This window comes from Corvus hawaiiensis, chromosome 12, assembly GCF_020740725.1.
Source record: "Corvus hawaiiensis isolate bCorHaw1 chromosome 12, bCorHaw1.pri.cur, whole genome shotgun sequence".
Lineage (NCBI taxonomy): Eukaryota > Metazoa > Chordata > Aves > Passeriformes > Corvidae > Corvus > Corvus hawaiiensis.
Window position 1 is genome coordinate 5,754,609 of NC_063224.1, and position 15,692 is coordinate 5,770,300.

Sequence of the window (15,692 nt, forward strand, 5' to 3'; positions counted from 1 at the left end):
GAACCTTTTGTTGCTAAAGACCCCATCAGTTACTTTAAGCAGTTATCGTATTTTACTGTTTACAGGGAGTAAGTCCAGAGCATGGCGCTCAGCCCATCGCATGCAGCACAGTTTATCACCAAAAATTAATGAGTTTGTGCCGTTTCGCACTTCAAGACATTAAATCATGGATTTGTTTAAAATTTACTGAAGTTCGCAACTTTTAATAAAGACCATCTCAACCTTCACAGTTACACGTCAAAACATCATGTCAGAATCATGCCCTCCTCACCATTTACTGACGGCTGACTCTAAGAAAGAGATAGCATATAAAATTCACTTATTTTTTCATGCTGCCACTGCAACCGTTCTTACTGTTGAAAAAGCTTAATGCAGAGCAGAAGGGAAAAAAGCAGTAATAATTTTTCTGAGCTAAAATAGATACAAATGCAGTGTGCATATTGCAGGACATTATCAGGACAGCTCAGATATATAACATTAATGTAATCGCTTTATTCTCTCCCCTTAACTAATGCTAGTTTTCTGCTTCTGTAGAGTTTTCAGTTTAATTTGTGCAGGAGCTTTTACCAGGTTCTCCATTTACTGACTTTGGCTAATTTCAGAGAAAACACCATACTGTATAGCTGAACATGATCACCCAGGTTATAAATGAAAAATTCCACCATAAAGCTTTATAAAAATCTTTATTGCAATTTAAGTCTTTATTTCTTTTAAATGAATAGATTTTTTTTTAGCATCCAAATGTCTTCATTGATTTTTACATTTAGGTGAAAGCTGTTCATGAAAATTAGTAAAGTAGGACATGCATCATGGAACAAGCACAGTGCAAATCTGGTGACACCAACCTTTAGCCACGTCTCAGTGTAACTTGCAGCTTTCCTGTCACACCTCTGTGCTGTCTTCCCTTCAGAGAGAGAAATTGCTTCTGGATCATACAAAGTTATTTGGAATATTTCTGTCATTTTATGAATGTTATAAGTGAGCAATGAAAATATCCTTATTGCTAAAAAGCCATCACTTAATTTGGACTCAGAGTAGACAGAGCAAACTCATGCACTCAGGTGTAGCACCGATGCTGCATCATCTGTGACTGTCGGGCACTTCCAGGGGAATAAAATCAAAGCAGCTGCTAAAATCTCACAAATCCTCGAGCTAAAACACAAGCCCTCTTGGACGTGACACAAAAGCAACCAAATTGTGTGTTTAAGCCTGTCTTTTCAAGCTACTTTTTTTCTAATTTAGTGTCAGAAACTTTACAGACAAATGAATAGAGGTTGTGTGCTCATGATCTGGGCAGAACGGCCAAATAGGGGACTGTATGGGGAAATAAATATTTTTTTTATTTTCTCTCCTTCTGCAGCTTTGAAATGCAGCAAGTCTGGTGGATTCAGTAATGCTAATACAAAACTGGAAAGTGGAGAGTGAGGAGAAGCAAGTTCCATTAACAGGGAGAATTCTACATAAAATATACTGGAGCTGATGGAGGAAAGGAAGAGACAGCCAAGATGTTCAGCTGCAAGTGGAGTCCAATTTGATGCTCAGCGTGAGTTTAAAGGGAAGATTTTCTCAGCCTTAAAATAAAAGAGCAGTATTGGATGCGTACGGGGCAGAAAACTGTCGTCACAGAAATGGATTGTGCCGGGCTTGGGAAAAGCGAGAGTGGCAAAAGTAGCTCATTTCGCTGTGCTACATTTATAGATGTGCTCATTTGAATGCTCCCAGGAGGACCAGCTTTCTGCGTCCAGACAAAATTATACAGGCATCCCACCCCACCTTATCCCAGTGCTTAAAACCTCAGCGTAAAGGAGATCCACCACAGCTTAGCTGGGAATTCTGCCTTTGGATTTTGGGGAGCAGATCTGATTTCCTGCCAGCAGATCTGCTGCTGTCTTTCATTTCTTGTAGGATCAGCCCTCTGACATAAACAAACTGCTAACATCAAGGACCTGATCCTGCTTCTGCTGAAATCAATACAAGTTTTGTCATTGGTTTCAATGGGATCAAGGATTCAATCCCACCGTTTTTGAAGTCAATAGGATTGGGGTTTTCTCTGAATAAGCAAAGTTGTGTTAATACTGCAGAATGGGCCTAAATTATATTGATTATTTGGATGTAAACCCAAGCATAAAAACAAGATTAGGGGGGAAAAGTGAAATGTATGAAAAAGTGAATGTAGAGCAGCATTCATTCCTGGCATGCAGTGGGTCAGCAGGAGCTCTGCCGGAGCAAAGGCTGCAGTGGCACAGCACCAGGGAGCCAAGTCTAATGGAAAATATTGGGGGGGAAGAGGGAGAAGAAATTCATCCTGGAGATCCTTTTTCATCTGCTCCTTCTAAAGAAAACCTTTGAGTCACTCATCCTTTATTAAAAATAAACAAAACATTGACAGAAGAAATTATTGTCACATATACACACACGGTAATTGGTTCTGCTTCTTCACTGCTCCTTCTTTTCTCTCTTCTCTGATACAGGGTTGTTCTGGGTTTCTGTAACAACTACTGGCAAATCAGAATTTATTGTACATATGTTTGTGTTCCACTTAATAAAAAATATACTTATATTTTCAGATAAACTTTGTTAGTAATTCATGAGGTAAGTGACTATTTATGCTAATAAGGGAGAAATATATTCTCAAGCATAATGCATTACATAAATTTGAATGCAAAATGTTCAATTATGAAGTAAATACAGGTAATGCAAATAGTAAATTACATCCAATAAAAATATATAAAGAATGTGTCTTCAAAGAGAGACAGGCTTTTATTTGCGTCTGTGAGTTGTTTAAAGAGAAAAGAATTAATAAATACTGAATTACTCTTATGATGATTTAGCTCATAATTCAGCAATCCATAACGACTCCCAGTAATCAGACTGTTGTTTCATACCCTCCAATATAAGGCAGGACTGTTTCCTCAGCAATTTTATCCCTACCAGATTATCTCGTCTGATTCTATTAATTCTCTCCCATAAATCTGCTAACAGTGATATGTGATTTACTTACCCTGTTAACTGATCTGAAGACTGTTAAAAGGATTTATCTAGCACTGCACCTAGGAGCAGTTTATGCCTTATCACTCTGTTACTCCGAAGAAGTCTTTCTGAAATCAATTTGGCTGGTTTCATACTTAAATTCAGCGGACACTGTTTAGTTCTGCACCATAAAATAAGACACTAGATAAACAAAAGGAGCAGTAACTGTACTTAATGTGTTGGTCTTGATATGTGTTTAAGTTATAACAAATTACTCTCTGAGTCCATATAACACGAAAGCTGCACGTTCGCTCCTGCTGGATGTGGTGTGTGGGACAGGCACACATGTTCCAGCGGTGCAAGTTCTGCCTCTGCTGCTGGCGTGCTCCATGCAGGCCGACCCCAGAGGCTTTGGAGTTAATGTTTCACGTCCCCCTGCACGGTCTGTCAGAAAACTCTCCCACAATAAATACACATTAGTGTGGAGGTTCATGAACCAGGTCAGCAGTGCACAGGGAGCGAGCAGGGCTCCACGGGTACATCGTCAAGCGGAGATGCTTAAAAACAAACCGGAGCAAGCGGCTGTGAGGGGGACAGTGGAGTTTTCCCTCTGCCTGGCTCGGGGCAGGATTGTTACAAACATTGCTGAGAAAAGGGAGCAGTCTGAGGGAATTGGCCTGCGATAATTGTGGAAAAACTGGAGACTGAATAGCTCTAATTGAAATGAAAGTGTGTGATTGTTATGGAAGAAACACTGTTAATAGAGGACTGTAAATGTTTAGACACCCATTGTGAATAGCCAAATAATAAAGAAAAATACTACTAAAACGAGAATTATATACTGTAGGGAGGAGAATGTTGATTCTGAAGGTTATCCAAAAATTGCTAATAATCTTTTTTTCTCTGCTGCACTGAACAGTAGAGACATTTTGGTGCAGTAGTTCTGTGTAACAATCACACAAGAACAATACTGTACAACTAATAATTTTACTCCCTGTTCTGGTAGGTCAGAGCTTCAATTAATTTGCAGTACTTGCTTACATTGGTATCAATTAAGAGATGGTCCCCATTAGCTCACACAATTTCATACTCTTTGTCTAGAGTTCAGAGTTTACTCAGGAAATTTACTCGTTTGCAAATGTAGCACTTTGAATCTTCACATCCAAACAAACTATTTTATGGGGCTGGAGCCACATTTCCATAGCCATCTACCACACAGGCTAGGGAAATACTACAACTGTACATTCTGAAACGCAATAACCTTTTCATTTAAAAATGTTAGCACCCACTTTATGTCTCTCATAGGTAAGCACGTTAAGGGATATATAGTGCCACATTCATCTTGCTCAGAAGAAAAAAAAAATAATACAGGGAATTGGCCTATCCTGGCGGGATTTATGCTGTGAGCCTGGAAGTTTTGTTGATTCCAACAAAGTGAAGAAATAGGAAAGTCAGCCCAAGCAGTTAACTTGCATTAACTTCGTCATGGATCACAATCTGTAAGATAAAGCTGCAGATGTGCACGGCTCTGTGTGTGCGGGTGTGCTGCGGGACGGTGCAGAACTGTATTTTAATTTTGTTAGAAATGTTGGTAACAATTTTTGTCTTTACAGAATTGTCACTATGATCCTTTCTAGATGTAGTTATCTTCCTAAAATCGCAGTATGCCCTACCCCTTTCAGCTGCCAGGAACAGTACATGCTGTATGAATTTCAGATGTTAGTACTGGCACTCACGCTGATAATGGCATAGTCAGAAGATGTTATCCATTCGTAAATCCACTCGCCAAGTGCTATTTCCTAAGCAAAGATTCTTTGGCTATTGCAAATGATGACTTTCACAGTCGGTGAAAAATCACCCAGAGCCTTGCCCGCACCTACAGAATGATACCCTGAGCAGGGTTATAAATAGCGAGCTCCGGGGGGGAAGGGACCGGGCTAGGGGAGAAGGGAGGATTTGAAGTACAATGTTCAAGAAGCAGGTTTAATATATGACCAAGTGTCAGAAGTCAGGTTTCTGAGAATTACTTTTCAGATAAACAACTTTATAGCGCTGCACTTAATCTTACTTACTAGAGACATCTCATTTATCACGGAATTACAAGTAACTTTAATTCTATCGATATTCCCATAAAGCCCGGTCGGAAAATCGAGCCTGGCAGCCCCGAAGGCTGCGGATCTCCCCGGCCCGCGGCGGGTGCAGCCGGGGCCGGGCGAGACCGCGGTGGCTGCGGGGGCGGGCGGGACACGACGCGGGGGCCCGTCCTGTCCTGTCCCGTCCTGTCCCATCCCGTCCCGTGGCTCGGCACTGACCTGTGGACGAGAGATGGCGCTGTCGAGGTTCGAACCGAGCCGCTCCGCCGCTCCGCTCCAGCCGCCGCCGCTCCTCGGCCCCCGGACCGGCCCCAGCTCCCTCCCGGAGGTGAAGGGGGGCTGGGGGGGACGCGAAAGTAAATACAATTAGTTCTAAATGTATTAAATTAATTAGTCCTGGCCGACACGCCGAGTGCGGCGACAGGGGAGGGTGGGGGGAGAGCGGGGTTTGCAAACTTGCGGGGCTCTCGCACCTCCGGGCGGGAGTGGGGGATGGAGGGATCGATGCCCCGTCCCCGTAACAAAATAATCAATAAGTGACCGGGGCGCTGCGGGGGAGCGGAGCGATGACCCGCGGCCGGCACAGGGGAAGGGCCGCCCGCCCGCCCGCCCGCAGGTACCCGCGCCGGGCACGGCGGAGCCCCGCGCTGCCTCCGCGCTGCCCGCTCCCACCCGGGCGCTGCCGGGTCCCCCCGCGGTACCGCGCCCGCCGCTCCCCCTCCCTGGTCGCGGCCGCACGGAGTTTCCCCGCGCCCCCGGGTGCCGGGCCGGGCTCAGGGCAGCTCCGGGGCAGCCGGCCCCGAGGCAGGGCGCTCGTCCGCGGGCGCGCACGGCGCGGTGCGGCCGGGCGGAGCGGGCCGGCGGTGGCCGAGCCGAGCCGAGCCGAGCCGGGGCGCGGTGCCGGCGGCCAGGAGGGGGTTAAGCGGGCGCTGACAGTCAGCTGAGCCCTGACTGACAGCCCGCAAAGTTTCCCTGTCGCTATACTCTTATGCTAATGAGGCCGGGCGGCGCGCGCCCATTGGCCCGGCCCCGAGCCTGTGTCCCGCCTGACGTCACGGGCGCTATAAAACTCCGCAATGCTTTAAACTCTCCTGCCGGATCAAACCTTTAAATATTTTTCATCTTCTTGCTGTAGCTTTGAGGCCGAGGTTTTTTTCCCTCTCTCTCTCTCTCCTTTTTTTTTTTAACTCTTATTATTATTTTGGTTGCGATACAGACTTTTTTTTTCTTTTTTTTTTTTTTTGCCTTCGCTCTCTTTCCCTGCTCCCTCCCCCGATGAACCTCTCTCCTCGCTCTGCACTTTGCACGAGAGAGCCCAGAGGAAAGGCACCATGAAGTGTTAAAAATAACAAAACAAAACAACAACAACAACAAATTTACTCGCAACAACACCAGCTAACACTTCCAGCTGCGGTTCGCGAGCTGCGAAAGAGAGCGAGAGAGAGAGAGAAGGGAGGGAGAGAGGAGGAAAAAAAAAAAACCTCTATGCAAAAGGCGAATAGCGAGAGCCCCGCGCTCTGATGCATCAGCGGAGCCTCTGCGAGGGATAACGCGGAGCGGGAGAGGAGCCGCCGGGGCGGACCGGAGCGGAGGCAGAGCAGGAGAGCGGAGCGGAGCTCGCCAAAAATCAAGCTGGCTCACCCGGTGGCGACTCAGAGCAGCCCCCTCGCTCCCGGAGCGCACCCTTTCTGGAGGACTCTCGGCAGCAAAAGGATGGCATCAGAGCTGGCGATGAGCAGCTCCGACCTGCCCACCAGTCCCCTGGCCATGGAATATGTTAATGACTTCGATCTGATGAAGTTTGAAGTGAAAAAGGAGCCGGTGGAGACCGATCGCATTATCAGCCAGTGCGGCCGCCTGATCGCCGGGGGATCGCTCTCCTCCACCCCGATGAGCACGCCCTGCAGCTCCGTGCCCCCGTCCCCCAGCTTCTCGGCGCCCAGCCCCGGCTCCGGCTCCGACCAGAAGACCCACCTGGAAGACTACTACTGGATGACGGGGTACCCGCAGCAGCTCAACCCGGAGGCGCTGGGCTTCAGCCCCGAGGACGCGGTGGAGGCGCTGATCAACAGCAGCCACCACCCGCTGCCCGGCGCCTTCGATGGCTATGCTAGAGGGCAGCAGCTGGCCGCGGCCGCCGGCGGCTCCGTGCCGGCCGAGGAGATGGGCTCGGCGGCCGCCGTGGTGTCGGCGGTGATCGCCGCGGCGGCGGCGCAGGGCGGCGCGCCCCACTACCACCACCACCACCACCACCCGCATCACGGCGGCGGCGGCGGCGGCGGCGGCGGCGGCGGGCACCCCCACGCCGCGGCGCCGGGCAGCGCGCCGCCCTCCTCCGCCTCCTCGGCCGCCGGCTCCGGCACCGGCAGCGGCGGCGGCGGCGGCGGCGGCGCCGGGGGGCTGCACCACCCGCACCACGGCGGCGGCGGCGGCGGCGGCGGCGGCCTCCACTTCGACGACCGCTTCTCCGACGAGCAGCTGGTGACCATGTCGGTGCGGGAGCTGAACCGGCAGCTGCGGGGCGTCAGCAAGGAAGAGGTGATCCGGCTGAAGCAGAAGAGGAGGACCCTCAAAAACAGGGGCTATGCCCAGTCCTGCCGCTTCAAGAGGGTCCAGCAGCGGCACGTCCTGGAGTCGGAGAAGAACCAGCTGCTGCAGCAAGTGGAGCACCTAAAGCAGGAGATCTCCAGGCTGGTCCGGGAGAGGGACGCCTACAAGGAAAAGTACGAGAAGCTGGTCAGCAATGGCTTCAGAGAAAACGGATCCAGCAGCGACAACCCTTCCTCTCCAGAGTTTTTCATGTGAGTTCCCACAGCCTTGCCACCTTAACTAAAAGTTCTCCGTGTGAGTTGTTGTTGGGGGCTTTGCTAGAGCCACAACCCCGCTTGCCACCTTCTATTACCTTTTTTTTTTAAAAAAAAAAAAAAAAAACAACAAAAAACTCAAAACAATTTTAAAACAAAGTTGTTTTTTGGGTTGGTTTTTGGTTTTTTTTTTCTTTTTAAGGTGGGCTGGCTCCGTGTTGGCCAACCTAAAGTTCTACATGAGTTTCCTTTCTGTTTATTATTATTATTATTATTATTATTTTTATTTTTTGTGGGGGCTTGCTGTTGTGTTATTTTTTTTTAATTTGAAAGATCCAACTCGCCACCAACTCAGTTCTTCATATGAAGCTTGCTCTTCTTTGAAACCTGCCATCCACATTATATATATATTTTTAAGTTCATGAGGTTTTTTCTTTTGAGCTTGCTGTGTCCAAAAAGTCAGATTTTTTTTTTTGCCATCCTGAGTTCTTCATATGAGATTTGAGCTTTGCAAAAAGAAAAATAAAATAAAAAAATAAAAAAACTAAACAAAACAAAAAAATACAAAAAAAAGGTGAAAATTTTAGACTCCAGCTTGCTGAGTTCCATCAGTTTTTAGCGTTGTTGTGCAAAACTAGAGATATGCCTAGATCAATCTGCCAAAATCAAGCCTGCATCAACCTTCGGTGTGTTCATGTGAGTTTTGGCCTTAATCTGCCAAATGTGAGACTTTAGTCTGCCATTAGAATCCCATACTCATCTCATGCATTACGCTTGCTATTTTGTCTTAGCAACAATGAACTATAACTGTTTCGAAAGACTATGAAAAAGAGACATTATATTAATAAAAAGCCCTGCATGCTGGTCATGTACGGTATAATTATTTTTTTTTTCTTTTGCTTGGAAATGGACTTTTGGAGACTATTATGGCATGGCATTCATCCTTTTGTTTTATTGCCTCATCACTTTTTTGGGTTGAAAGCAAAAAAGTGCAACCTTTGATCTTCCTCCTCCTCTTCCTCCCATTAAAGTTTGCATCTGCTCTAAAACTGCTTTGAGTTACTCAAAACTTCAGACTTCCTTTTAAATGCACTGAAGCATTCCCTCTCAAAAAACCTGCCAGAATGGATTTTGGTAACCTAATGTGGCAAAAAAAAATTAAAAAAATAAAACAAAGCATAGAAGGAACTTTGGAAAGATGTTCAAAACCAAAATTCACATCCCACTTGGGGGGGACATTGAAACCATGCTGTTGCCTAAAAACAGTCTAAAATTAATTTCAAGTGATCTGCCCCATTTTTTTTTTTCTTTTGCATTTGGTCATTGTCAAATGTGGAATGCTCTGGGTTCCTAGTATATAATTTAATTCTAGTTTCTGTCATCTGTTAGCCCAGTTAAAATGTATGCTACAGATAAAGGAATGTTATAGATAAATTCGAAAGAGTTAGGTCTGTTTAGATGTAGATTTTTTTTTTAAAGATTGATGCACTAAATTGTTTACTGTCGTGATGTAAAGGGGGGTAGAATTTGCAACGGGACTGTTTTAAAAAGTAGTTTATGCAGCATGTGCTTGCAACTTAAATATAAGTTGGGTATATGTAGTCCTTGCTATACCACTGACTGTATTTGAAAACCAAAGTATTAAAAGGGGGAGGCACCCCTGTTTATATCTATAGGGGTATTTTACATTAAAAATGTATGGGTTGTTTTTGTTTTTGTTTTTTTTTTTCAAAATTGAAGTATTTGGGACTGAATTGCACTAAGATATAACCTGCAAGCATATAATACAAAAACAACAAAAAAAATTACGAACCTGTTTAGAACGCTAATACAATTTATGCAGTTATAAAGATGGCATTACTGCACAGTTTTAAAATGATGCAGATTTTTTTACAGTTGTATTGTGGTGCAGAACTGGATTTTCTGTAACTTCAAAAATTCCACAGTTTTAAAGGCAATAATCAGTAAATTTTATTTTCAGGGACTGATATCCTGTCTTTTAAAAAAAAATGGAAAGTAAATCTTACCACAATAAATATAAAAAAATCTTGTCAGTTACTTTTTCTTTTACATATTTTGCTGTGCAAAATTGTTTTATATCTTGAGTTACTAACTAACCACGTGTGATGTTCTTATGTGCTTTTCTTTCATTTTCAACTCTATGGTTATATCAAAAGAGAGAATAATCTACAATAATAAACTGCATTTTTTTGATTCCGTACTCAGTTTCTTAGTCTGTAGTTTAAAGTTCCATAACTCCCAGCGCAGTATTTCAGCGTGCTGCCTGCCGAAGGGGCAATGCTGACCCAAGAGCTGGACTCGATAATGTTCAGGAGGGAAGAAGGACAAGGGTAGCTTCGTGTAAAATGGAAAATTGTCACCCACTAGAACTCAAGTTCTCTCTCAGGTAGATGAAAAACGTGAGCTCTCAGGTGCTGCTTCTGACTTCTCAGTAGTGCAGGGAGGGCAGTTTCAGTGACTCAGATCATCCCACCAAGTTCTAGGAGATCTCAAAGGGGAGGTCTGCTTAAAAACCTGATGACACGATATGGCCCTGTATTTTGGTTGTTTAATGATGGAGTGAAGTGAAAGAGAAGACTTCACATCCTCTTATCATCTGATCCCAGCTAAGCATGCCTGTCTCTAGTAAGAGATGACACTGCATCAGGCTTGGCTTGTCACAGAGCCACTTAACGCTAGATCAAAAGATTTCTTACCATTTTGGTCCATACTGCCTCCTTTTTTTTTTCCTTTGCTTTTTTACCCCTCTTTTTTCTTTTGTTTACCCTGTGGATTTTTTTTGTTGATGTTTTGGGGTTTTTTTGGGGTTTTTTTTGTTGCTTTTTCTTTTGCTACAGGCCTTAGAAAGTCCAGAGAGAGCTGAGGAGTGGAGAAAAAAAAAAGCCAAAGGACTTCCTCCAACTTTTGAGAATTATTTGTTCTAAACAATCAATCCCAAAGGTTAATGTGCTAAAAACATTCAGGTCTCTGAGCCCTTCTTCACTGCAGTTCTCCATGTCAAAGGGCATTTCAACTTTGAAAGGCTCCTCAAACCCTCGACCCAGTGCGTTTAAAGCCACCTTTCCCTGAGAGCCTCCAGTGTCTGTTGGCAGAGTGCTGTCCTGCTCCCTGAATGGGATTATCTGCCCGGTTTATGTGAGAGGCAGAGGCCTCTCCGAAGGATGCTCCAGCCTCTCCAGGATGGGAGGTTTATCTCCAGACCCAGGCTCATAAACCAAACACTTTTTTCTTTTCCTTTGTGTTTTTCCCCCCTGCTGCTGGTGCCACTTATTCCCAGCAGTAAGGTCATCCATCCCGGGTGCTGGTGGCCTTGAAGGGAGAGGATCTGTGTCATCCCTCTGCCCAGCTGGTCCAGCCCCTGTCAAGGGCTGAGCTGCAAGGTCAAGGTGTGTCTCTGAGTCCCCCTGCAGCACCTGTACCCACGAGAGCCTGTGTCAATGGGGAGTGGCTGGTGCTGGAGCTCACTCTGCTCCTGCTGAGGTCCCTTTGGCAGGGATGGACACCAGCCTCTCTGTTGGTGACAGCAGTGGCTTGGTCTCCGGAGCCGATACTGTGTCTCACCCCTCCCCAGTGCCGGGGCACCAACCTGCCCTTTGGCATCTGACCTGCTGTTTCACCAGGGTTTGAGTAATGGTTCAAGCTCCAGATTCTGGTTAATTTGAGTTCCATTTTCTGGTTAATGTGTAATCTGTGGGTAAACTGGTTGCTATTGGCCAAGCTGGGAATTATCTCCTCTCATAAAGACAAGGCTGCTTGTTATTTTGTCTCCCACCTTCCCTTCCCTGACTGAGCCTTTACCAATGCCCAGGTGTTTTTGCTTTGTTAGAAGCCTTGCTGCTGCCTGTGCTGAGAGCAAGGAATGGAAGGGACAAGGCCTGTCATCAGCAGAACCCCCGCTGAAGTGGTACTGCAACCCCCAAGGGAGCACAGAACCCCAAGCTGCCCGGAGCAGGACCACTTCTGGTCCAGCCTCATCCTCACACCCCGCTGTCGCTTCAGGCTTCCTTGCAGGCAAAGTTAGGAGTAGGCAATAGGATTTTAAAAGTGCTGTGAATTGACTGAGTAGTGAAGAGCAAGGAGAGCACTGCACTGCCGCCTCCCTGAAGTACCTTCTTTCTCAGAGGAAAAATAACAAACATCCTATTTGAATGATTTGAGAGATAAGAGAAAACCTTCCTAGAAATAGACTTCCTAGAATAGAGTGACAAAGGGAAAATTCCCGTCACACCCCCAACCTGAGAGGGGAAAAAAGCTTTCTTCCAGTTTGGCATTGTAATTACAATCTTGCTTTGCAAATTAAGAAAAAACAACGCAGCCTTCCTTAGACTGCACTTGAATTTCAGCCTGAAACACGCCAACTGGCCAACAGAAGGGGAAAAAAATTAGGTACACATTTTAATATTCACTAAAGCAAAGTGATTATTGGGGTTCTCTGTATGAGTCATTGCAGGGGAGCGCCCACCTTTGCCGCAGGACTGCTTGCTGAAGACTAATTGGAACCGCTCTGCTCTGAATAACCTACATTCATTAATCACCCCTTGCTTGACTCTGGCCTCAATCCTGCTCCCACTGAACTCAGAGGTGCAATCCCTGGGGATTTCAAAGGGGAGCAGGATCCCACTGTTCTCCCCCAGGTAAAAAACAGGGGGAATGCTGCCTGAGCCAGGCACTCAGGTGTCAAATGGTGTGCGTGGTCTTAATCTGCCCATCACTAACAACATCCTATTTTTCCCATAGTCCTGTAGTGCTTTCCCATTTATTAACTACATTACAAAGAACTTTCATGTGACAGCAGATACGTGCACAGACAGCGGCCCTTTGCTGGCTGGGAAATGGTGTGCACTGGGGCTTAGCCTCCTCCTCCCTCCCCAGCCCACCTTGCCCCTAAGCCTTTTATATTTCCACCCCCTAAAATGAAACACAATCCTCTCCTGCCCAGCCTCCAGGCTTCTGCTGAGCAGAGTCCAAGAGTATTTTTTGGTTTTGCTGCAGCATTTTCCCTGCCTGAGAATTGTCATCCTGGACTGCATCCTAAAAAAAAGACGGGAGAAGGGAGGGAAATATCCCGGTCACACCAGTGCATATTTATTTCCTGAACAATTTCTCCCAAGGCATGCGGCGAGAAGTGCACGTTTGCAAACTGAGCGGGGAGAGCTTCTATTTATTAGAAAGTCTTCTTCACCCTTTTAAAATAAAAACGCCAGCGCTGAATCAAAATGTCACTTGAAAACTCCCCCCACGCGAAACATGGCAGCAAATCTTTAGTTTAAAAAATGAACTTTCCCAGGTCTTTCTTTTCTTTTCCCCGTCTGAAAGCTTTTCTGCAGCTGTTTCCTCCCCCTTCCTCTGCGTAGTGTGTAGGAAGTTCTTGATCTAGAATCATTCATAATTTTAATACCAATTTCTATTTGACATAATATACTAATATCAGATAGAGAGTGTAGCTGCTTCCTGGATTTAGGGAGGAAATGATGCATATATCAGAATTATCTGCTCAGATGCCAGAACTACATTGGTGTCATTTCAGCATGTGCTCTGTTGAAAGGAAATCCTCTATATTTATTACTCCGATCATCAGAGGAGCTAAATGGACCCACTGTTTCTGACACCTGTTCATATGGCTGAATTTAAAATCCCATGCAGGAAAAAAATCCTACATACTTCAATGTTAGGAATTAAGATTTTTTTTAATACACTTTTCCCCCTCCCTCTTTCCAAATCACTCTGTTGTGAGGGGCTGCCATGAGGCTTGGGCATTCCGGGGGTAGCTATGGAGAGTGGGATAGATTTTGTTTGCTCAGCTCTGACAAAAACCAATCCTGCTCATACACACACACACACACAGAGTCTGTAACCAAATGCTTCAGATGTCTGTTTTAAGTGCAGGTCTCGGTATGAATAACACGATATAGCACACCCCAGAACGTGGCAGAGGTGAGCGGCCAAGAAAGAACTCATCTTTTTGGGAGGGAGCTGAGCACCGAACCACTTCATAATTTTAAGGCTCCTCTAATGAATTTTTTTGGGCATAACAGGTACAAATCAATAGATTAAAATACTGTACACTCTGCTGCATCTAATTCTTGACTGCCTGAAATTGCGGGGGAGGACCGAGAATAACATTTGTCACTCTGAGGGCTGAGTGCATTTAGATTTGTGAGCTCTAAGCCAACACAATGCAAAAATAGTCCAGGATGTTACTTAACTTTTCAAGTGAAAAGCAAAAGGCCAGGGATCTGTGAGGCTGTAGTTGGCAGACAGGCAGTTCCATCCCGAGCTATCTATCACCTTATCGGGCTGACCCGGCACAGTGTGACAACATCGCCGTGTCCTCAATGCTCGCTGCCTGTATTTCAGCACTCTCTGAAATGATCATTTTCGTTCACTATTGCTGTACCCATTTTTTTCCCTCCAAATTCTGGCTTTTAAAACTCTGTCACTTCCGACGCACAGCAAAGTGTGCAGGCCTATAATCATGGTGCAGTGAGTGATGAGGACGGAGCTTGCCCTGCCTCTCTCCTTGCTTAGTTTGAAGCCCTGTGGACTTTGTGACATTATTTTCTTTTTTTTTTTTTAATTAATAAATGTCATTGTTTTGTAATGCATCTCTATTCGACATCTTACATGGAAGAAATCAAAGCGAGACCAGAAGTTTGCTAGAAGTGGTGTTTCTCCACTGTGCAGAAAAAAAATACCCAGTAAATGACAAATCGAGCAGTGTCCTCAAGTTTCCAGCGGGGGTAGAGGATGGAGTGTCCCTGGGTGCTGCTCTCAATTGTTAATTCATGAAGACCCACGGTCCTGAGCAATGTTCCCTTAGCTTGTCCTGATACAGCAGAGATGCCGATGGCTGCGGACGGAGGCGTTGAGCCTCAATGCCCTGTTCCAGTGAAGGCTCTGGCGTCTCCCTGACCCACAGGCCTTTGGGTTTGCGCTAAATCTGGGTGTCCCCGAAAGGCTGCAGGGTGTGGGGACAGCAGGGTGTCGGCAGAGCTAAGTGCCCACACGCCTTTGCCTCCCTGCCGCCAGCGCGGCATCTGCCTCGGCCGGGGGAGCAGCAGCACTGGGGAGGGTTCTGGCACGGATTTTCACATCCCTGCTTCCAGCAGCTCCAGAACGCCCCGGTCCGGGACAATCTGTGCAGGGATGCAGCCCCTCCTCGTCCCTCACGGTACCGGGGCCGCGGCCGGCGGGGTAGCTCGGGGGGCGGCCGGGCCCCCTCGGGAGCTGCCCTGAGCCCGGCCCGGCCGGGCGGCCACGTCCAGGGGCACAGCCGGCCCCAGCCCCTGGCCCCGGGCACAGCCCCCGCAGCCTGCACAGCTCTGCCCCCGGGCAGAGCCCTGTCCCGGCCCAGCCCTGTCCCATGCACAGCCCTGCCCCGGGCATAGCCCCAGATCCCAGGCACAGCCCCCGGCCCGGGCACAGCCCCCGGCCCCTGTACAGCCCCCGGCCCCGGGCAGAGCCCCTGGCCCCGGCCCCGTGGGCTGCAGAGGCCGCCCGGCCGCGGGTCCCACCTCAGCTAGGTACGGGGGGCAGGCCCGGCCGCCCGGGGGAAGGCGGAAAGGTGAGGACCGCATCCGCCGTTTGTTTGTTTCTTGTTTGTTTTTCTCTAAATCCCATCCCTGCAACAAAAAGGGTGTCTGGGCGGAACTATGGATCCGTCTGTCCGCGCATCCAGAGCGGAGCTCCGGTTGTCAGCCGGCGGCTCCCGCGGGCCGCCCGGTCCTAGGTATGTCCACAGAGCACTTCCCTCGGGTTTGTCAGTGTTTGGTCAGTGTTTCCAATTTCTTTTTTCCCTTTTCCT

The 15,692-nt window shown here is 47.0% G+C and overlaps 1 protein-coding gene across 2 annotated transcripts in view; it reads left to right on the forward strand.

Annotated features, from left to right (window-relative positions):
• Positions 1 to 6,258: 6,258 nt before the first annotated feature.
• The window catches only part of MAF (MAF bZIP transcription factor), a 62,085-nt gene continuing 52,651 nt past the window's right edge, over positions 6,259 to 15,692 (forward strand). For both annotated transcript variants that reach the window (XM_048317081.1, XM_048317082.1), the window contains exon 1: positions 6,259 to 7,864. In XM_048317081.1, the coding sequence (XP_048173038.1) occupies positions 6,777 to 7,864 (1,088 nt within the window). In that variant the 5' untranslated portion in view covers positions 6,259 to 6,776. The remainder of the gene's footprint in view (positions 7,865 to 15,692) is intronic.